Source organism: Danio rerio, chromosome 8, assembly GCF_052040795.2.
Source record: "Danio rerio strain M-AB ecotype USA chromosome 8, GRCz13ab, whole genome shotgun sequence".
NCBI classification, from domain to species: domain Eukaryota; kingdom Metazoa; phylum Chordata; class Actinopteri; order Cypriniformes; family Danionidae; genus Danio; species Danio rerio.
In genome coordinates, this window is record NC_141028.1 from 12558737 (window position 1) to 12581704 (window position 22968).

General features: G+C 38.1%; 1 protein-coding gene across 2 annotated transcripts in view; it reads left to right on the forward strand.

The window, feature by feature from the left end:
* Positions 1-22968, forward strand: part of tafa5l (TAFA chemokine like family member 5, like) — a 145849-nt gene that overhangs the window by 112760 nt on the left and 10121 nt on the right. For both annotated transcript variants that reach the window (XM_087264429.1, XM_087264428.1), the window contains exon 4: positions 22384-22431. In XM_087264429.1, the coding sequence (XP_087120555.1) occupies positions 22384-22407 (24 nt within the window). In that variant the 3' untranslated portion in view covers positions 22408-22431. The remainder of the gene's footprint in view (positions 1-22383; positions 22432-22968) is intronic.

Consider the following 22968-nt stretch of genomic DNA (forward strand, 5'->3'; position numbering starts at 1 on the left):
CAAATGCATCAAATACTCATTGGTAAAGTTCTTACTGTAGTATTTCCCACAAACGTTACATGAGATCTGCTTCCTTCAGTCTGTCTGTTGTCTGAAGCAGCCGAATGAGGAGATTAAGGCACGCTGACAAGCACATGGAAATGGTAGATGTGGAGGACTAGCCTTAAAGGCACAGTTTACAAAAACTGCTACCTGATGGTTAGAGCTATAAAATACAAACTATTGCAAGCTATAATAAATAATCTGACGGGTGTTTTGAGCTGAAACTTTACAGACACATTCTGGGGAAACAAAAGACTTGTATTAAATCTGGAAAAAGGGTAAACTAGGTGCCCTTTAAAGCTTAATTTTCCCTTTGAGTTCTTAATTTTTGTAGGCAAAATTTATTTCATTTCTCAAAAATTAATTTTCTCCTGCGATTTTTTTATTTTTTTATTTTTTATTTTTTGGAGATTTGCAATTTTTTTATTTATTTTTTGCTCAATACTTTATTTTTGGTTTGAAAAAACTTTCTTTTATTTTGCGAGTATATATGGCCGTAGATTGACTCCATAGCAAAGAACTGCTTATTTGCTCATATTTTGTCAAACATCTTACAACAATTTTATTTGCAGGCTTTCTAAACCTTCATAAGTCCACTCCAGCATCTGAATGCACAGAACAGGTTGCTGTGGGAATGCATTTGTGCAATAACAACATTGCAATTGTGTAAATTCCTATTATGCAAATTTTACTGTAAAGCAAATGCCCCATGCCGTGCTGAAACCACAGCAACAGACGGACAACAAAACGCACAGTGCGCAGCATTTCATAGGCTCGAGTCCAGAAAACATGTTTAAACCAAGTGTGTTTATGTAATTTATGTATGCATACATATGTCGCCTTTCTACTGTTGAATATATATATATACACTTTGCACCTGCATCTTTCCTATATCCAGCCCTCCCAGCGTGCAGGGGATTCAGACCGAGCCAGGTTTTGACCCGCTAATGGAGTTAGCATATGCAGCACGCTGAATCCCTGCCAGGCATTAATACAGATCACTCACGAGGGCCCCTAAACACGCTGGCCATTTGTCTTCACTAGTGAACTGCTGAAAGGTTCAAATTTGCCACAGTCTCCAGAGCCCACTGCTTTGGCATGTCATGCGCTGTGGAGAGATTCACAGAGATGGATATGAATAGGAAACAAAGAGGACGAGAGAGCGAGCCGGTGCTGTTTTCTTTTTTTTAATGCAGGGGAGAAGGGCTTGCGAGTGGGTGGGCGGCTGTGAACTCTGTCCGGTCACAAAGCACTGACTCATGCTGTCGTGTCATTTATAGTCCCTGTGAAAACATCATGCTCCTGCAGCCACACGGACGCTCCGGAGGTAGAGTCATTACATGTGCTGAACGCATGTTTTCTCAACGTGTGCTTTCCTCTGTCAGCTTTTATTTAGGTTCCCTGTCACCTTTTGCTTAAAACATGACATCAAAATGGTTCCTGTTTATAGTATTAAAGGATTTGCCTCTCTCTCTCTCTCGCACACACACATACACACTCTCTTTTTCTTTGTCTATCTATCTATCTATCTATCTATCTATCTATCTATCTATCTATCTATCTATCTATCTATCTATCTGTCTGTCTGTCTGTCTGTCTGTCTGTCTGTCTGTCTGTCTGTCTGTCTGTCTGTCTGTCTGTCTGTCTGTCTGTCTGTCTGTCTGTCTGTCTGTCTGTCTGTCTATCTATCTTATTCTTCTGTTTTCCATCCATCCATCTATCTTCCTTCCTTCCTTCCTTCCTCCCTTCCTTTCTTCCTTTCTTTCGTTATTCCTTCCCTCCTTCCATCCATTTATCAGTATGTATCCTTTCATCACATCCTGTTCTTCCAACAATCTACGTCTATCCATCCTTCTGTCATCTATTTGTTCCTCTACATATATGTCTGTCCACCCTTCCATCCTGTCTGTTTTTTTTATATATATCCTTTCATCTTTCTTTCTTCCTACTTTCTATATGTCCACCTAACAGTCCATCAACTTATTTTTATTTTACTGTTTTCCATCCATCCATCAATCCATCAATCCATCCATTCATCCATCCATCCATCCATCCATCCATCCATCCATCCATCCATCCATCCATCCTTTTTTCTTTCTCTTTCCTCATCTATCTATCTATCTATCTATCTATCTATCTATCTATCTATCTATCTATCTATCTATCTATCTATCTATCTATCTATCTATCTATCTATCTATCTATCTATCTATCTATCTCTCCATCTATCTATCTATCTATGGTGAAAAGGCTTTACGGCTTTACTCTTGTTGGATGTGGTTTGTTCTTGCTGGTATACTGACATTAGCCTGGATATGTGGCTCTTGATACGTCACTTAGATTTGCTGGGCTCTATTTTGGCGATCCATGCGCAAAGTGCAAACGCATTAGGGGCATTTCAGAATCCACTTTTGCTAATATAAGGACAGCTTTACGCCATGGAGAATGGTCTAAAAGGGTTGAGCTTATTTTCTTAATGAGTTATAGGTGTGTTTTGAGAATAAACCAATCAGTCTCATCTCCCATTCCCTTTGAGAGCCAGTTGCGTCGCGCCATAAGCGCATTTGCTATTTACATGACGTAAAGTAAATGTAAGTGGAAAAACTGAGCATTTCACTAGCAAGAAAACAGTTAAACAGAGCATCTACAGCGTGAGAATGAGAAATGAGCCTCCTCATTATATAGGTCTACATTCCCTTTCGCTCTCGTGGATAGGGAAACCTTGTACACACAGACATCCATTAGCCTATAAATAATTAATTTTGTTTGTTAAGCGCAAAGATTTGTTTCAAAACTATTTCTAAATTCAGTTCTAATTTCCAGCAAATGAATAAATGAACAATAATAACTATCCTAAAACACAAGCACAATTATATCCTAAAACACAAGCTGCTCCCCATATGGTCTAAAACCTGACAGGTGGGCAAATCTAGGCTAGTTTTTAATAGAAAAATATAAATATGCATATAATAAATAATACTGCTAATAATAATTACATTATATGAAAGCAAATTGTCATGAATGAACTGAAAAAGCCTCCCGAGATGAAGAAGGCATGAAAGTTTGTTTTTTATATTTATGTAGGCTAGAAAATATGTTTTGTAATATTTTAATCCTTCATATTTATATCCTTATTATATCCTATATATATCCTTAATATTCTTAATATAATTATTTTTCATATGTATTGATATTTGGGTATTGCTCTACATCTTGTGTGTATTAAGCAGTGTGTAAGCGAGGCGCACAACTAACGCGCTCTGCGCTGGACAATAGACCGGCTTTGTTCTGGTCTTTAGAACAGACTATTATAGTTTCTCAAAATAGCAAAGCGCCAGCAATGCGCCTCAACCCGCCTCCTTTTTGAGACCAGAACGCCTATGGGCGCACATATGAGCACAAATGCGTTTGCTATTTAAACAGCAGGGTGCAAAACGTCAAAATGACTCTTGCGCCAAGCTGAAACTAGCAAACAAAAATTGCGTTGTGCCTTGCGCCACATTGCGGCGGGTGGTTCGAAATACAATAGATTTATTCTGATGACTTTAATGACTGTTGATCACTGTTGAACGTAATAGACAACTTTTTTATGTTCTATTGTCTGTCTGTCCTTGTTTAATTCAATATTCTTCAATATTTACACATATTCAATATTCAGCCCTTCGAATATTCAGCCCTTCTTTTTTCATATCTGCATTCTCTCAATTTTTTACATTTGAATAAAAAAAAGAAATCTTTCCAATTCAGTTTTGATGTCCATACACAGAATTAGGAGTAAAACGCTTGTAAAAGTAAGATGATTTTACAATAATAGCTTCTAAACTGTCCGATATAATGTAAACCCTCACAGTCAGTTTTTCCTCTCTGCCGTTGCCTTAGGCTTGTTCACCGGGGATTTATGTTCCTTTCTCTTATCTCTCTTTATTTCTGGAATGCTTCTCTAAAACTATTTATATTATTAAAAGCAATGCAACCGTAATCAAGCAAATATATATACTACAGCAAATCACCTAATAAAAGTCGAATTCCCCTCCTAATCTAAGTCTGTGTTTAAACCAAAAGCTCCCTTGCTTCACCGTCAGGGATTTTTCTTCTTTGACGGCGTGTCTTAATCTCCAGCTCGCCTCTGTGTCTCCTGGGTAATGGCATTGCTCTGTCACTGCACAGTCATCATTACCCAGAGAAAGGATGGAGGCAGGGAAAGATCGACGGAGCGGTGCGGAGGAATGAGGCGATTGTTTTCAGCCAGCCGTTGTATTTAGGGAAGAGGCGACAGGGTCAGAGCAAACACAGCGTCTCCTCAGCTTTTCCGCTCACGTCCACCTCCGTTTGCTCACGCCTGCACTGTTAGAGGCCACTAAATATCTGACACACTGGAGAATTGGCAATCCTTTGAGAGTCTGTACCCTTTCCAACCTCTTCCCTCTTCTTTTTATTGAATACATTTATGGAGCGGAGCGCGTGGCGCAGCGGGTCGCCTGATTTGATTCTTCTTCGCCTCGTCCGTAGGGAGGAGGGCATCCAAATTTTGCTCTGCGGGTCCTCAAAGGGGGCCCGTGTGACACAGCGGTGTATGCCTTTATTCATAATTGAGAGAAATACATTAGTTGAGTGCCAGCGTGGGGTGTTTTTTGTAATTGAAGTGGCAAGGTGTTAGCAAAAAAAGAAACACGCTGTACTCTCAGCGGAGCGACGCTCGGAAATTTATCTAACGTGTTATCAGCCGTTGCAGGCCGAGGTTTTCGAAAGCCTGCCGCAGATTACATTTCATTTTTTATTTGTTATGCGTTCGGCCCTCATGATGAAAGGCTAATTTTGTTTTTGGGTTTTTATTTTTGCACCTGTTTGATTATGCGTAATCACTAAATAATTAGCTAACAGCTCATGATCCTTTGTCAACAAACCTCAGCAGCACTTCAAAAAGTGTCTGGAAAAGCAAATTTATGAGAGATTATAGAGATTTATTGGGTTTTCGAAATACAATAGATTTATTATGATTACTTTAATCACTGTTGATCACTGTTGAATGATAGAGACAACTTTATTTTATGTTGCATGGGTGAAATGTCAGTCACACTTTATTTTGATGGTCCGTTTGTTGAATTTGGGTCGCATTGCATCTACATGCCAACTAATTCTCATTAGATTATAAGTAGACTGTTAGGTTGGGGTTAGGGTTAGTGTAACCCTGGTTAGTGTTGACATGTACTTGCAAAGTTTCTTATAGTCATATGTCTGTTGAAGGAGCAGTATAAACAGATATTAAGCAGACAGTCTGCTAATACTCAAATGGACCTTCAAAATAAAGTGTTACCAAAATGTCTTGAGGGTTGTAGGTAAATATGAGAGAATTTTCATATTTGTGGCCCTGGACCACAAAACCAGTTTCAAGGGGTCTTTTTGTTTCTTAGATTGAAAATTATGCATTGACTGCAAGCTGAATGATTAATCGTTCTATTGATGCTTCCATTGATGGTTTGTTAGTATACGAAAAGATTTGGCACAGGCACAAATAATCGAATAATGGTTAAAAAAAAAAACTTAATACTGGGAAAATTGCTGCCTTTTGTCTGAATTTTAATATATATACAGTTGAAGTCTGAATTATTACCCCCCCCCCTCCCTTGAATTTATATTTTTAATTATTTTATTTATTTTCTTTTTTAGAAACAGTATGCCTGATTTTTTTCTTCTGGAGAAAGTCTTATTTCTTTTATTTCAGCTAGAATCAGTTTTTTTTTTTTTTTTTTTTAACCATTTTAAGGTCAAAATTATTTGCCCCTTTAAGCTAAATTTTTTCGATAGTCTTCAGAACAAACCACACTAGGACAGTGGGACCAAAAAACTAGTCACAAAGGTCTTTTATTTTTAATTTTTAATTTTATTAGCTTATTTATTTTTATTTAATCACTGTCTGACAGATAAATAAATATTAAATCCGTTGATGACTGGTTTGTTGGTATATGACAGTATTTGGCAGATGATGCAGTGATGATGAGTTGCAGATTGAAAATCTGGAAAATTGCCTTTAAATTTGTCAGAATTTAAGTTTATATATATACACTACCTAAAAAAAGTCTTGTTGGCTATCCAAGTTTTAGGAACAACAAATAATAACTTCTAGCTTATCATTTGGTATCGAAAGTGGCTTTTATGAAAGGCAAAGGCCCCAAAATTACACTTATTCTACCAAAATAAAATAAGATCATGCCTTGATTTTTAATTATTTAATTAGGACAGTAAGGTCTGGCTTTGCTTAGAAAAAAACTATTGTCATTTAACAGAATAATGTACAGTATAGAATTTGAAGTCATGGTGCAGTGGAAAGTTCTTGCAGGACTCCCAAGATTCTTTAGATTTATCTTCAATCCCTCCACCTCCTCTTTACCCCAGACATGCTCAATAATGTTCATATTTGGTGACTGGGCTGGCCAATCCTGGAGCACCTTGACCTTCTTTGCTTTCAAGAACTTTGATATGGAGGCTGAAGTATGAGAAGGAGCTGCTGAAGAATATCCTGCTGAAGAATTTGCCCTTTCTTGCGTGCCTCCATACTGAATATAACCCCAAATGACGATTTTTTTTTTCTTCACCAAACTTGACTGATCTCTGTGATCTCTTAGGTCCATGCAGGTCCAGATAGGTCTTCTGCAGTATTTGTGATGATTGGGATTCAGTTCATCAGATGATTCATTGGAAAATTTTACCTTCTGCCACTTTTCCAAATGATCAACTAGAAGTCAAGTTATTATTTGTTGCTTTTACAACTGCGATCGACGACAAGAATATTGTCAGGTACTTTACATATTATTAATAGAACATGATTTTTGCTTAATACCCTAATGACTTTTGGCTTAAAAAACAATTGACAATTTTGACAAATACAACATATTTTTGTCTATTCTCATACACCTATGCAGACATTAGACATTTTTGTTGTAGTTTTTTTAGTTTCCAGGCTCACATTTCAGCTGTCCCTTTGATAAATAGAATAAATAACTAATTGCTAATCTTTCGGTATTCATAGATTTATCTGCTTGTTTACACATAAAACTGTGAAAAATCTGCTTGTGTTGGAGAAGTAATTCAGTGTCTATTCTATTGACAAAGTCTTTTAAATGTCAAGTATAACTTCTAAATGTTTTCACTGTTGCTTTCTAATGATATTTAAATTCTCGTCAAGCCGCTCATTAAGTCAACTAAGTTCTAAATTCGATATTTCAGGACAACAAGTCAAAACACAGATTTGATTGAAAAGCCCTGAGCACATCTGTGCAAGTTGCATTATGTATTTGGCGCTCAGGAGATCGTTACGAGTAATTGCCTTATCAAAGCTGCCTCTAATCAATATCAAAATGTTTCCGTTTATTTCACAGCACCGAGAATGAGCGGCGCACAACACCTGCAATTACATCTAAATGTGCCATTTCTGTTCGTTTAGCTAGTCGACGGAAACAGATTGCCTTGTTAAGGTTTGAGTAATTTAAACGTGTTCTGTTTTCGGAGTTTTCCTAGCATGCATCGCTTCTTGTATTTCATAAAGCTCTCCTCCTCCGCCACCTCTTCCTCTGAAAAATGGTACCTTTATGTTTTTGGCCTCGTCTTATTCCCGTTAGAAGCCCCTCTCAGCCAGCCATCCCACCACTTAGACCACGTTTAGGCCATTTTCCATCTGAAGGATTGCCAGGGTTTCTTTGAACTATCGTTTTTGCATCCCACATGCAGCGCGCTTCACATTTCCCAGAGGAATATTTCGGAGATGTTTGCTGCGGGTCTATCAGGCCGTGATCAGAGGATGTCTCATATTGTCCTTCTTTCTTTGAGGCCCCCGATGCCGTTTTTGAGTTTTTTGAAGATGTATTAGCATACCCAGACGAGAGAGCACGCTCATCTACTACAGGATAACCAACAGGATGAAAAATTCATTTGAAACATCTTCCAAAGAAGGTGCTTTCAATAATGCATTCGGAGGGATTGAAGCTGGTATTTCAAAGACTTGGAATACCAAGAGATGAACTTGCGCTGCTGGGATGGGTGATACTGTATCTCTAAACCAGGGGCTCTCAAAGTGGTGTCTGAGGACCCCTGGGAGTCTGTAACCTGTAGCCAGGTGGTCTGCAAAGTAATTTTAGGAATCCATGAGTTCTGTAATAGCAAGGCAAGGCAAGTTTATTTATATTGCACATTTCATACACAATGGTATTTTAAAGTGCTTTACATAAACAGGAATAAGAGAGACAAGTATAAGCAAATCAAAAATAATACAATTTATTAAAAACAGATTAAAATGCGTTGAAACAGTTTATAAAATGATTAAAAACAAAGAAAAGGCATAATAGTGTGATCTGTTGGACATAGCACAGTGTTCATTCAGTAAAGGCACAGCTAAACAGATGTGTTTTCATTCAGGATTTGAATGTGCCTAATGTTGGAGCACGTCTGATCATTTCTGAAAGCTGATCCCAGCCAATTCACCCTGCTCTGACTGAACCCTTGGAATCCTAAAGGTCTGAGTGATCTGTTAGGTTTGTATTCAGTGAGCATTTCTGTAATGCATTGAGGTCATTTAGTGATTACAAGTAATAATACTTTAAAATCTATTCTGAATTAGGGTTGGGCTAATCGGCGATGGCCAACAGACAACACGATGCTGAGCCGGCATCGCCGATCCTCAGCCCCACCCCTGTCGCAAACCCGCTCGCGAAAAATATTCACTTAGGCCCCGTTTACACTAATATGTCTTAGTATTAAAATGGCATTTTAGAACGAAAATGATCCACATACACACCGTGTTTTACCTAGCATTTCTGAACAGCCCTCCGACCGCTGAAAACGCACATCACGTGACTCCACACACACACACACACACACAAACACAGCCACACACACTGTCATGCACTCGTCTGAGTTCCGTCGGACAGTTTATCAAGGATGTACCACTGGATCGCGTCTCACTATAGTTGTTAAACGTCAAATTTAATTAATCTTGTCTCTATCTAACGACTCCTCGGTCTTTTGAATCTATCAGGTAACGTGTCACAGCATCAGTACACTGCTTCAGTCTTTCACTTTCACATTTGTACTTTGTAATTTTAGTAAAAACTTCAGATAATGTTGGTTGTGCACCTTTTTTACCGCCAAAACTCCTGTGAAAAAAGTGATTGACAGGTGGTAATTTGTGTGCAACTTATTTTTATTTATTTATGATTTGTTCATGGGTAAAACAAATACCATACGGGTCAGATAGTTGAAACGGTAGGCTACAAATCGTTATGAATTAATTATCTATAAATAATTCACCTCCGCTTATGACAACAATATCATCGTCCATTGCGATGTTTCACATTAGACATCGTACGATGCCAAATTGGTTGACATCGGCCAACCCTATTCTGAATGTAAATGTGAGTGTAAAGACCTGAGGATAGGTGTAATGTGCTCTGATTTTCTGCTTCTGGTCAGAATCCTGGCAGCAGCATTCTGGATGAGCTGCAACTGTCTGACTGTCTGTCTCCAGTGAGGAGTCCAGTACAGTAATCCACCCTGCTGGTCATTAAAGCATCAACAAGTTTCTCTAAGTTCTCACTGGAAGCAAAGCAGCTAGTTCTTGCCATGTTTTTTAGATGATAGTATGCTGATTTAGTTACGGCTTTGAAATGACCAAGGAAATTCAGATCTTACACCAGAATCACACCAAGATTTTTGACCTTATTTTTTGTTGTTTGAACCTTACTGGAGAAAAATACAAAATTGGGGAGTCCTTTGTTTTGTTTTTGTTTGTTTGTTTTGTAAAGAAAGACTGCAAAAAATAGCAAAAAGGAAAATTGCAGTATGTATGTAAAAATTAACTACAAAAGAAAAAAAACACTGGAGAAAATCCTAAACTCTGATGTTGAAGTCCTGTGAGTTTTTATATACAGTTGAAGTCAGAATTATTAGCCCCCCCCCCCTTTTTGTTTATTTATTTATTTGTTTATTTATTTATTTATTTATTTATTTATTTATTTATTTATATTTCCCAAATGATGTTTAACAGAGCAAGGACTTTTCACAGTATGTCTGATAATATTTTTTCTTCTGAAGAAAGACTTTTTTGTTTTATTTTGGCTCAAATAAAAGCTGTTCTTAATTTTTTAAGGCATTTTAAGGTCAAAATTATTAGCACATTTAATCTACTTTTTTTTTTGACCGTCTACAGAACAAACCATTGTTATACAATAACTTGCCTAATTACCCTAACCTGCCTTAACCTAATTAGCCTAGTTAAGCCTTTAAATGTCAATTTAAACTGTATAGAAGTGTCTTGAAAAATATCTAGTAAAATGTCATCATGGCAAAGATGAAAGAAATCAGTTATTAGAAATGAGTTATTAAAACTATTATGTTTAGAAATTTGTTGAAAAAAATCCTCTCCTTTAAACAGAAATTGGGGGAAAAACTAAACAGGGGGGCTAATAATTCGAGGGGGCTAATAATTCTGACTTCAACTGTATATGTAACTTGGAAGGTCAATTTTTTTTTTTGTTTGCTAATTTTAGATCAAAACAGGCCGTCATGGTGGTGAAATGGGTAGCCCGATCGCCTCACAATAAGAAGGGTGCAGGTTCAAGCCCCAGCTACACAATCGTTCATGTTTTATGCTTCATTTGATTATACCACCGTTTTAGTAAAGATTTGTATTAAAACATAAATCCAGAAAAATATGAAAGGTTTTAGTGGCATCTAAGTGCACATTTGAGTAAGCATATGCTTAATCACTGTTTGCTATGAGGGGCTCTTTGAAAAAAATGTCTCCCCTCTAAGGAGTCACTGAGAAAAAAAAAACTTTTTTCTTTCTGCTTTCATCGACCTGCTTTGCCATATATGCGTCTGTTAATTTATTAATTTCCTTATTCATTTTATTAACTCTCTTTGTCAAAGCAGTCCTGCTTCAAGCAGAGAACAAAAGCATAGCATTCGGAAAAAAAACACATGAAAGCCAGAGAAACCCTCTCTTTCTCTCCATTGTGACCTGATCTCTCGCAGGCTGCTTGAAAAGCACATATCACACTAGGGAATCTAGCTTCTTTTTGAATTTCATTTCATTGAGATGCTTGATAAAGCCTGAAAAATGTCTCCTAACTATTCACTGACTGGAGTTTAGCAGTCGTTTTCAAAGGCTACTTCATCAAAAAACGCTATATTACCCATCAGGTTCGTCCCTGCAGTTTGCCAGTGATTTATAATTGCCTTAATTGCTCCTCTCGCAGCCACTAGAAGAGATTAATCAATCCTTAAATTCAGGATCCAGCCGAGGCCAGTCAGAGGAACGGCCCACACCACCTCAGCGCAAAAGGCCACGTATCGCTTTTAATTCTTAGTCGTGCCTGCTGTTACGGTGAAAATGAAGACTAACGTGAATGTGTTAATGCATGACTCCCACGGTTACAAAATCACTAATCCCTGCCTAACCGGCATGAGGTTGAACGGCCGCACTCTCCAAATGCTTTCCTTAGACGTGTTTCACATATCACGGATCTAAGGAGCGTTTATAAAGTCAAACTGCAGAGGAATTGCAATTTCACTGTGCTTTCACTTGAGAAGTTTTAGAAAAAGCACCAGCGCTTGTATTTTGAATGAACAGTAGTGCACTTGTTAATCAGAATTAACCCCTAGACTTATGAAGAAAGCATTCCTCATTGCAAGTTCATTTTATTCTATGAATTAGTGAAGATAATCAAGGTTCTTAATTTGCTCTAATGGTTTACTTTAACCCTCGTGTCGTGTTCACATCCCGTCCCTTACTTTAGCATTACTTGAGCAGTCAAAATTGACCGGACTGTTTTAACTGCTTTTATATTAGCACAAAAAACATTTTTCACCACCAAATTTTTATTCAACATACTTTAGCTTTGATGAATGTCTCAAAGTAGTGTTTAACATGAATTTATAGAATTTATAGAACATAAAATAACTGCAGTGAAAATGCAAAACGGCACTGACAATGTATTACAATAGATGACAGAAATCAAAATACTTTGTTTCATTACCAATAGACAACTCGCTAAATGATTATCACAGTGTCTGACCAAAGAAAATGACAGGAAGGAAGGAAGGAAGCAAGCAAGGAAAGAAATAAGCTAAAAAAGAATGGTAGAAAGAAAAAAGAAAGAAAGAAAGAAAGAAAGAAAGAAAGAAAGAAAGAAAGAAAGAAAGAAAGAAAGAAAGAAAGAAAGAAAGAAAGAAAAAAAGAAAGAAAGAAAGAAAAGAAGAAAGGATGATAGAAAGAAAAAAATGATAAAAAAGAAAGAATGATAAAAAGAACGATAGAAAGAAAAAAGGATAGAAAGAATTAAAGAAAGAACAAAGGGAATGAAAGAGAGAAAAAAGAAAGAGAAAGAAAGAAAGAAAGAAAAGAAGAAAGGATGATAGAAAGAAAAAAATGATAAAAAGAAAGAATGATAAAAAGAACGATATAAAGAATAAAGGATAGAAAGAATTGAAGAAAGAACAAAGGGAAAGAAAGAAAGAAAGAAGATAGGATGATAGAAAGAAAAAAATGATAAAAAAGAAAGAACGATAGAAAGAAAAAAAGGATAGAAAGAATTAATTTAAAGAAAGAAAGAAAGAAAGAAAGAAAGAAAGAAAGAAAGAAAGAAAGAAAGAAAGAAAGAAAGAAAGAAAGAAAAAGAAAGGATTGTATAATTTACAAAAAAAGTTCACGCTTGCTTGAGCTGGTTTTGAACTTGTGTAATGCAAATATTGGGAGATTTAAAGACATTTGCTGACTAAATGCTGATGTAGCAAACATTTCACCCATGTGACTCCATTAATTTTGCATTGTTTACTGTTGGTTACTACTGTAGGTTACCAATACTACTGTCAGCCCCTCTAACATCCATTCATTCAAGGCTTAGTCCCATTATTAATCAGGGGTGGCCACAGAGAAATGAACCGCCAACTTATCCAGCATATGTTTTATGTAGCGAATGCCATTTCAGCTGCAACCCATCACTAGGAAACACCCATACACTTATCCAATACACCTATAGCACATGTCTTTAGACTTGTGGGGGAAAACCAGAGCACCCGGAGGAGGTCAACTTCTCTCTGTGTCTCAAGTCCGCCAACGTTAGGGTTGGGTATCGTTTGGGGTTATTTCGATATAGGTGCTAAATCGATACTCTTAAAATGGTACCAGAGCCTGAACCGATGAACCGCCACTAAATTTATTTTAATCATTATAATTTAACAATGTAAATATATATTTATAATAAGTCTAAAGTAAACATCAATTTATATTTTATATATTTGAATTGCATTAATATATTTCTTTTGATCATTTGTTTGTTAGCATGAATGCAAGACTTGCATTATACTTTTAGCATTACATTAGCTCTCTACTAACCTGTGGAAAGGCTGTCAGCAAAGTCAGGGAACACCTTTTTGAGGGTTTTGGGGCTCGTGGCTACTTTAACATGGACATCAGTGGTCTAATGATTTGCCTTAATCTGAATGAGACAATAATATGATTCAGGTGTTTACATGAGCTGCTTTGTGAATGTTCCATTCATGATTCCCAGTTACATGTTATAGCACATGCCTGTAGATCTGTTAACGTCATTGCGTCACCAGCCTATAAATGTTTCCTCCGCAGTTTGTGTCTGTGGTTAAGATAATCAAAAAATACTGTTTACATGGTAGACTCTTAATCAGAGTATTGTCTTAATCATATTAAAATCAGAGTTTTGGTGTCCATGTAAACAAACTCACGGAAAGTGCCAGATGATGTCAGAATCTGTCAAAACAGCCCATTCCTCACCTTTGATTCCATGAGAGCTCAAATTTCACAAGTTTGACGTGTTTCCCCTCCTTAAACTCAACTTTTGTTAAGCATCTGCTACATGTTGGTGTGTCAGAATCCTTGCTTGTAAAATATAGCCATACTTTATAATGCTTAGTTTAAGCAAATTAGATGAATGCGATCATGCGTGTTGATGAAGAGAGTCGCTCACCACATGCGCCAAACTGCAACGCTTTGCCTTCTATAAGAATACCTCAAAGCTGTTTAGAATTAAAAATTTAGAGATGGTTTGACACAACACATACTTATGTGTGCCTTTGATGCACCCCTTGATGCATCTTAATGGCGTCACACATCGGATGAGCTGCTCGGAGCCGCGACACGGCGCGCACATGACAGTTGAAAGTATCACACCAGACACACACATTCGCATGTTATTTAAAATGAAACTATTCAGATGCCGCTCTGTGGCGCAGCAGAAATATGAACAGTGTCCAGAGTCGTGGCTGAGTGCCAAAGACAGCCGCCGACATGCGGCTCCAGTGTGTGTACCCTGATAGAAACCTATGTTTGGAATTCTAAAATGCATGGCACTGTGTAGCACGTCACAAAACGGCGCTTCTGGTGTGCGACCTGCTTTACATTCTTGTTGCAGCACCGGAATTAGGCACCGAAATTCGTATGCTGACTCGGTCCAGTGCATACCGGTTACAAAGATACCGGTGGCATAATGGCACCAGGTTTCGGTACCCAACCCTAGCCAACCTACATGGCGAGTTAACTGGACAAACTGGTAACAGCAGAATAGCCGTCCATATGGAGGTAAGCGGTCAGCTACTAGCGCGAAAAGGAACGCCGTCATACCACCACGTAGCATTCATATTAAAAATGAAATGCAGCCATTCGTAGCTCTGACTATATAATTCGTGGTGGTATGAAAATTTGTGACAAAATTTTATTTATATATATATATATATATATATATATATATATATATATATATATATATATATATATATATATATATATAATTTGGTCACACTTTAAAAGTAAGGTTTAATTAGTTAATGTATTTGCTAACATGAACTAAGTATGAACAACTCTTGTACAGCATTACTGCTAGCTCAACATTTACTAATAAAATCCAAATTCATTCTTGTTGTGAGTTAACATGAACTAAGAACTTTATTTTCATTAACTAACCTTAACTAACATTAATAAAAACTGTAGTAAATAAATTTGTTTGGTGTTAGCAAATGTATTAACTAACATTAACTAATACAGCCTCATTGTAAGGTGCTAGCATTTTTCCATCACCAGTGTGTGTTTTTTTGGTGAGGGAGGGTGGATGTGCGGCCATTTGTGAAAGATAACGAGCTTTATTTACTCTTTCACAGAGTAAATAGTGTTGCTGTTAATAATATTGTCTCCGTTAAGCACTTTTTACCTCCTGCGATGCTAACACCTGGAGCGGTAGCATCATTTGCGCTAATGATAGCTAATCCGCTCAATTAGCAAAGTACACATTTGTAATCTGGGCCTCTGTGCTAGCAGGCAAGTTTACATACTCTTCATCTTCCTGGTGCAGACTAATGCCCTGCGACATTCACAGCGCTGTGGCGGCACACAATCCCCTGTGGTAACATGCTAACAGAGGAGCTGTTTCAGCCCATTGTTTGCAGACACAAGAAAACGACTCCTCCTTTCCACCTCACGTTCTAGCCTTTCCTGCTTTACCACAGGAGACCGCGTTCACCTTTTTAGCCCATTAATTAGCATGAACAGTTAATAGTGCCTACCGCAATGGCTGCCTCAGCAGTTTTTCCTCAGAGTTGGTGTCACCAAATCAATATCAAGTCAGGCGTAAAGTGCTAGAGAAAGTCAAGCCTGTGCGGTCGTAGCGGATTTTAGTTTTATAAGCAAGCCCTCTCCGCTTCATTATGCATAACACGACGTGATTTTGTTTAATGTACTTTATAATTGTCGCTTTAATTGTCAGATTTGGACAGTGTGCGATATCCGACTATCTAGACTTTGGTCAGCACCGATTAAAGCATTTTACATCATTAACGAAGCACAACAGTTGTGCTCTGCAAGTGAAATCCTTTTTATTTTCTCCACAGGGGAGCTGATTTTAAACTTATAAAGCAGACAGGCCTTCCTGTGAGCTATGAGGTTAATCGATGGTGTGTGCTTTTGTTGAAGCCATCAGCCCGTGTAATTCAAATAACCATGTTCAACGGCTGAATGGCTGGTGAAAAATGCCTTAATCCATGATTCTGCAGAAATCTCAACCAATCAGAGAACTGCAAACAAGTAAATTACATTGGTGCGGTGAATAACAAGAGTACGTTTTACTATGCTCTCAAACTAAAGTATTTGAAATGCGAAAACGTGTTTGCCTTTAGAGCTGCCTTCATTTTGGGTGGTAAATGAATGGCTTTATGGTGCAGATGCAAAAACCTGGAGCTAAATAGTGAAGATGATAGTGGACTTCAGGAGAAACCTCCCTGCACTCCCCCCACTCACCATCATGAACAGCACTGTGGTGCAGTAGAGTCATTCAGGTTCCTGGGCACCACCATCCCTCTGGATCTAAAGTGGGACATTCATAGACTCCATTGTGAAGAAAACCCAGCAGAGACTATACTTCCTGAAGAAGGTTGCTGGTTTGAGTCCCGGCTGGGTCAGTTGACATTTCTGTGTGGAGTTTGTATTTTCTCCTTGTGTTGGCGTGGGTTTCCTTTGGGTTACTCAGATTTCTATCAGAATGGGGAAGAAAGGTGATTTATCTTTGAGCGTGGCACAGTTGTTGGTACCAAATGAGCTAGTCTGAGTATTTCAGATAATGCTGTTCTACTGGGATTTTTATGCACAATCTCTAGGGTTTACAGAGAATGGTTTGAAAAGAGAAAGTATCCATTGAGTGGCAGTTCTGTGGGTTGTAACCACTTGTTACAACCGAGGTATGCAGAAGAGCATCTCTGAGCACACAACACATCCAACCTTGAGGCGGATGGGCTACAGCAGCAGAAGACCACACAGGATGCCACTCCTGTCAGCTAACAACAGGAAACTGAGGCTGCAATTCAGACAGGCTCACCATAATTGGATAATAGAAGACTGGAAAAATGTTGCCTGGTCTGATGAGTCTTGGTTTCTGCCTCGATATTCGGATGGTAGAGTCAGAATTTGGCATTAACAACATGAAAGAAGTCCTGCCTGGTATCAACGGTTCAGGCTGCTGGTGGTGGTGTAATGGTGTGGGGGAGATGTTCTTGGCACACTTTGGGCCCATTAGTACCAATTGAGCATCATGTCAACCACACAGCCTACCCGAGTATTGTTGCTGACCATGTCCCTTTATGTCCACAGTGTACCCATCTTCTGATGGCAGGAGAACGCAGAATTTCAAAATGCGCGAATCATCTTAGACTGGTTTCTTGAATATGACAATGAGTTCACTGTAATCAAATGGCCTCAACAGTCACCAGATCTCAATCCAACAGAGCTCCCTTTGGATGTGGTGGAACGAGAGATTCGCATCATGAATATGCAGCCGACAAATCTGCAGCAACTGCATGATGCCATCTTGTCAATATGGACCAAAATCTCTGAGGAATATTTTCAGTACCTTGTTGAATCTGTGCCACTAAGGATTAAGGCAGTTCTGAAGGCAAAAGTGGGTCCAACCCAGTACTAGTAAGGTGTACCTAATAAAGTGGCCAGTGAGTGTAAATTAGAAATTATTCTGCATGAACAAAAATGAACAGTTCTGAGTCTCACAAGCACAACATTCAAACAGAATTTGCACATAAGTCATTATTTAGAATGAGAACTTTAACGAACACTGTTTATCCTGTTTAAAACGTCAACAGACTTTAGCGCTTCGTTTGACACTAAAAGCCTCAAACCTTCAAACACTTCAGCTGAGGCTAAGAATCATCGGCAAAGCAATTAACCTTCTGTCCATCAAGTCACACCAAGCAATCAAAAATAATTCCCCAAGTTTGTCTCAGACAGCAAAAATATAAAAAATCATTTACAGTAGAGCACACCGAGCTTATACGTGATAACAGTCTCAGGATTCTCCTCACATCTCCAAGAGAAATAAAAAGAATGTGTCTGGGATCTTGAAGAAGGGCAATTGAAAAAAAAAAAAAACAGAAATCAAATCAAAAAAGCTTGCAGCCAGTTGCAGGATTCTCTTGTTTGCTTTTGCTGCTCTTGTTGTTTTCATCTAACAATGCAGCATGAGTGCTTAGCATTTAGATGACATGTTTGAGGAGAGGTGCAGCAGATCAGATCAGATGCACCACATGAAGGCTTTCGCGGATAGCGCCAGACTCGCAGGGCGGAAAGGCAGACGGGCAGGCGGGCACTGGAAAAAGCAGCCCTGCCCATAGGATCACGGGCACTGTCAACACCATTGTGAATGACGCAATGATGAGCCAATCAGCACGGGTGCCAGCGAAATAGCTTAGAGTGCCTTTGTGCATGCCAATGAGTGTAGCGGGTCCAAGAGCCACCGGCTTGCCAATGAAGGACTCACATTCTTGAGGGGTTAAGAGGTTTTTATAAACACAGAACGAGAAAGTTGGATGCTTCTTTAGCTTGATTTGAGAGTAAAGACTTCAAGAAGAAGCTCTGTGAAGTGCAAAATACAGGGCTGGCTAATTTAATGTGCTTTGGGAGTATGAACTGTTAGCAGGGTTGAACGTGTTGCAGAAAGTCAAAAGTGTTTGACGGTGACTGAGTAAAGTTGCCAACATTAATAACTAGCTATTTTAGTAGAAGCACTGTATTTTTTGAAAAATATTTTAAGGGTTTTTGGTTCATACTCAAGATTATTTGACTGTATAAAGGTTTTAGAAAGATTAAAAATAAATAAATAAATAAATAAATAAATACTTGCTTTTTCCTCCAGCTATCCATAAAATTAAGTAACCACTTTGTTTTGTTTTGCTGGATTTACATTTAAGAAAAATATAAAAACTGCTAAGGTTTCTTCCAAATTTAATATAAAAATGTTGAATTAAATGATTTGCAATAAAGCAAATAAATGTTTTAACCAGTTCATTTTATCAACAACTTAATACAATTTGATGAATTAATGAGGAAGAATTTGGAAGAAATGTATTTGACCTTTAAATATAAATATTTAACTCAAACCTAAGATTCCAGTACTGTATACACTCACCGGCCACTTTATTAGGTACACATTACTAAAAACCGGGTTGGACCCCTGTTGGCTTTAGAACTGCCTTTATCCTTCTTGGCATAGATTCAAGGTACTGGAAATATTCCTCAGAGATTTTGGTCCATATTGACATGATGGCATCACGTAGTTGCTGCAGATTTGTCGACTACAGATCCATGATGTGAATCTCCCATTCCACCCCATCCCAAATGTGCTCTATTGGATTGAGATATGGTGACTGTAGAGGCCATTTGTGTACAGTGAACTTAATGTCATGTTCAAGAAACCGGTCTGAGATAATTTGCAGTTTATGACATGGTGTGTTGGAAGTAGCCATCAGAAGATGGGTACACTGTGGTCATAAAGGTATGGACATGGTCAGCAACAATACTCAGGTAGGCTGTGGCGTTGCTTAATTGGTACTAATGGGCCCAAAGTGTGCCAAGAAAATATCCACCACACCATTACACCACCACCAGCAGCCTGAACTGTTGATACAAGGCAGGATGAATCCATGCTTTCATGGTGTTGACACCAAATTCTGACCCTACCATCCGAATGTCGCAGCAGAAATCAAGACTCATCAGACCAGGCAACTTTTTCCAATCTTCTATTGTCCAGTTTTGCTGAGTCTGTGTGAATTATAACCTCAGTTTCCTCTTCTAAGCTGACAGGAGTGGCACCTGGTGTGGTCTTCTGTTGCCGTAGAGCAGGGTTTTTCAAAGTCTAAGACAGTAGGCCTCCCTTTTGACACAACTTATCCATTGGCGCCCCCCTCCTCCCAAACACACACACGCAGACACACACACACACATATATATATATACACACACACACACACACACATATATATATATTGATATATATATATATACCGTATATTTAAAGACACAGAAAGATGTCAAACTGTTAACTCACTTTTATCATCATTTGCATGAAAGTGCAATTATTTACAGAGTAATAACAAGTATTTTAATATAACGTTTTAAACTAGGATGATGGTTCAATATGAATAGAACAGATCCAAGAACTGTCCATCCCAGTCAAAACAGTTGAAGTTTAGCGGGTCTCATGCTGTCATTAGCCAAAGTATCTTGACAAACCACACATAAAGGTCGTGGTTCATCAGCTGGTCCTGTCCACGTAAATCCTAAACTCAAATACTGATCATCATATCGTCGTCTTTTGGGTTTAAGCCCTGAACTTGAAGGCTTTGAATCGGGGGGTCTCAGAAACCGATCCATTGTATTAGCAGGCATATACCAGAAGCGAATTCACAGCTGTGGCCTTCTGGTTAAAAAAGGTTTTCTTATTTTTGACGTATTATTTTTTTAGCTTTGTTTAATTAAAACGTTTAAATATAATAAAAATACATATAATAATTAAACTTAATAATTATATTTTTATTATATAATATTTTTTCCCGCGCCTCCCCTGACATGCTCCGGCGTCCCCCAGGGGAGGCGCGCCTCACACTTTGAAAACCCCTGTCGTAGAGTGACTTAAATCACCTTTCTTCCCCATTCTTATGCTTGGTTTGAACTGCAGCAGATTGTTTTGACCATGTTTACTTGCCTAAATGCATTGAGTTGCTGCCATGTGATTTGCGTTAATGAGCAGTTGGACAGGTGTACCTAATAATGTGGCCGATGAGTGTATATACTTTGGTTCCTTGATTTTTCCTTGATTTTTCTTTGGTGTCTGATTGTGTGTATTTTGTTACTATGGTTACTTGTTGGTTACTTTATGTATCTTGGGTCTTGTGTAGTTTTTCATGTAGAATCAGTGTTTTGGGTTTGCCAAATATAATGTGGAATAAAAATCACTATTATTTATTTCTTATTTACTTTTTCTTTTCCTCTTTTGCTTGATTTTTATTTTTGCTGTTTTTAACAAAGTAGATATTTTAGAGGAACAAATTCAAATCAATAAGTTACTAACAGGTTATTTACAAATTCAAGCAAACATTTTATTTAATATTTAATAATAGTGTGCAACGATTATTAAATATTAGAGTAAAAAATATTAGAGAACTTAAGTATTAGAGAACTTAGAGTAAGACTCTAGGTTCAAATACAGTATGTGACTTATGTGACTTTAGGGTCTGAGAACAGTGTAGCTGTTTTTGTAGCCTGTGCCTTTAAATGTAAATGAGCTGGCTCCCCCTGCCCACTGTTCACAGGTTTCTTCTGTGTTATGTCAGATAAACAGCAGTCAGAGACAGCCGTGGATAAAACAGAGATCCACAATAGTTTATTAGTCAAAATACCAAGTAATACCCAGATGTATGGTAATCTCTGTTTATACAGTTTATTGGCACGACTCATTCGAGTAATGATCTCTTTGTTGCAACCACTGTATATCCAGTGTTTTGAGCTGCTGTGAGTATTGTCTCAACCGTATGACCTCTGCCAGTAGCTCCGCAAGTCTCCCGCATATTCATAGCCGCTCTGTCTGCAAATCACGGTGACGAGTAAATGAGCAGGAGAACAGATCGCAAGAGGCGATTGTCAGGTTAAATAAATAGTTTAGTTAAATAAAATAGATAAATAAACTTTTTCTTATATACTTATTGCAATTAACAGTAGTTTATAGGCCTATTTCCTTTTAATAAAGAAGTAATACATTTAACGTGTAGGTGTGCATTTTAACTTCTTATGCATCAAATATGCCCTCCAAACTTTTTCTTCAGTGAGACATATTAAATGGTTATTCTGTCTTTTGCACTGTTTCTATATTGCATTGTCAATCATTTTCTTAACATTTTTTTTTCAATCTGTTTCATCTATTTTGTTCTGTAAAGTTGCTTCTGACCATGACATGTCCACACTTAATGGTTATAAGAAGCATGCTTGAGGAATTAAATGCAACATTCTTTATTTATTCTCTGAGATAAGGAGAGATCTCCACTTAAGTATCATACTTAGACTGAAAATGTGTTTCATGCATTATAAAGCCTGAAGCATCAGAATTGGTACTCTGTATCAGTCGATCATAATGACAAGAAATCAGTACTCGGTTGGCTGCAAAAATCCCGATCAAAGCATCTCTAGTATTTAATGTCTAGAAATTAAAAAAAAAAAAAAAAAAGAGAGACCTGTTGTGTTTTTATATTACTTCAAAATGACTGTGAAAATCACTATACCTACACACAGTTCTGTCCAAACAGCTTCCAAAAGTAGATTTTCATCATGGGAGTCCTTTAAGAATCACCCCTGAACAACATGTAATCATATCCAGTGTAATTTTAATGATATAAATGTATGAAATGTATTCATGTACATCATGCACAGAGATATCAAAGGTCTAATGAAATATCTAATCACTTTTCATTTATTTTTTTGTATTTTTTTAACAGCCTCTGCCCAAGGAGCCGTCCTAAAGGACTTCAGATTGCGGTGAGGAGGTGAGTGGTGCTTCAGCAAGATTATCTCTCATATTGCACTGTTGGCTTTTCCTTAGTAAGCCATCATTGTCTCTAAATCTAATATGCAATGGCGGTGATCGTCCAGCGAGCCGGTCGGGAGCAGCGCGGTGACCGAACAGCGAGCGCTATCACAGCGTGTGCTTTAAAGCGACATGACAGATACAGAGCGCAGGTACAGAGGTGGAATAAGGCCGAGCAGAAATCGAGTGGAAATCTTATCATTTATCCAGCCAATTGCACGCCGGCGGCGTTGATGAAGTTGTGTTAAGAGTGACGCACCTGATCAGCGGAAGGGCTAAAGCGGGATTAGAGGGCAGCTGGGGGCGCAGGTTCTGCCGGGGATCGGGAGATGAAGGGAGAAGATGATGTTTCGGGACGTGAGCTGAAACCCAAAAGCCCTCGCGCTCTGTGATTGCAGATGGCATGATGCTTGCAAAGAAGGAGATACGGTTATATTTAACAAGATATATTTACATGCCAGCTGTTGTTTGTCTTTCCGTCATGCTCCGAGCGATT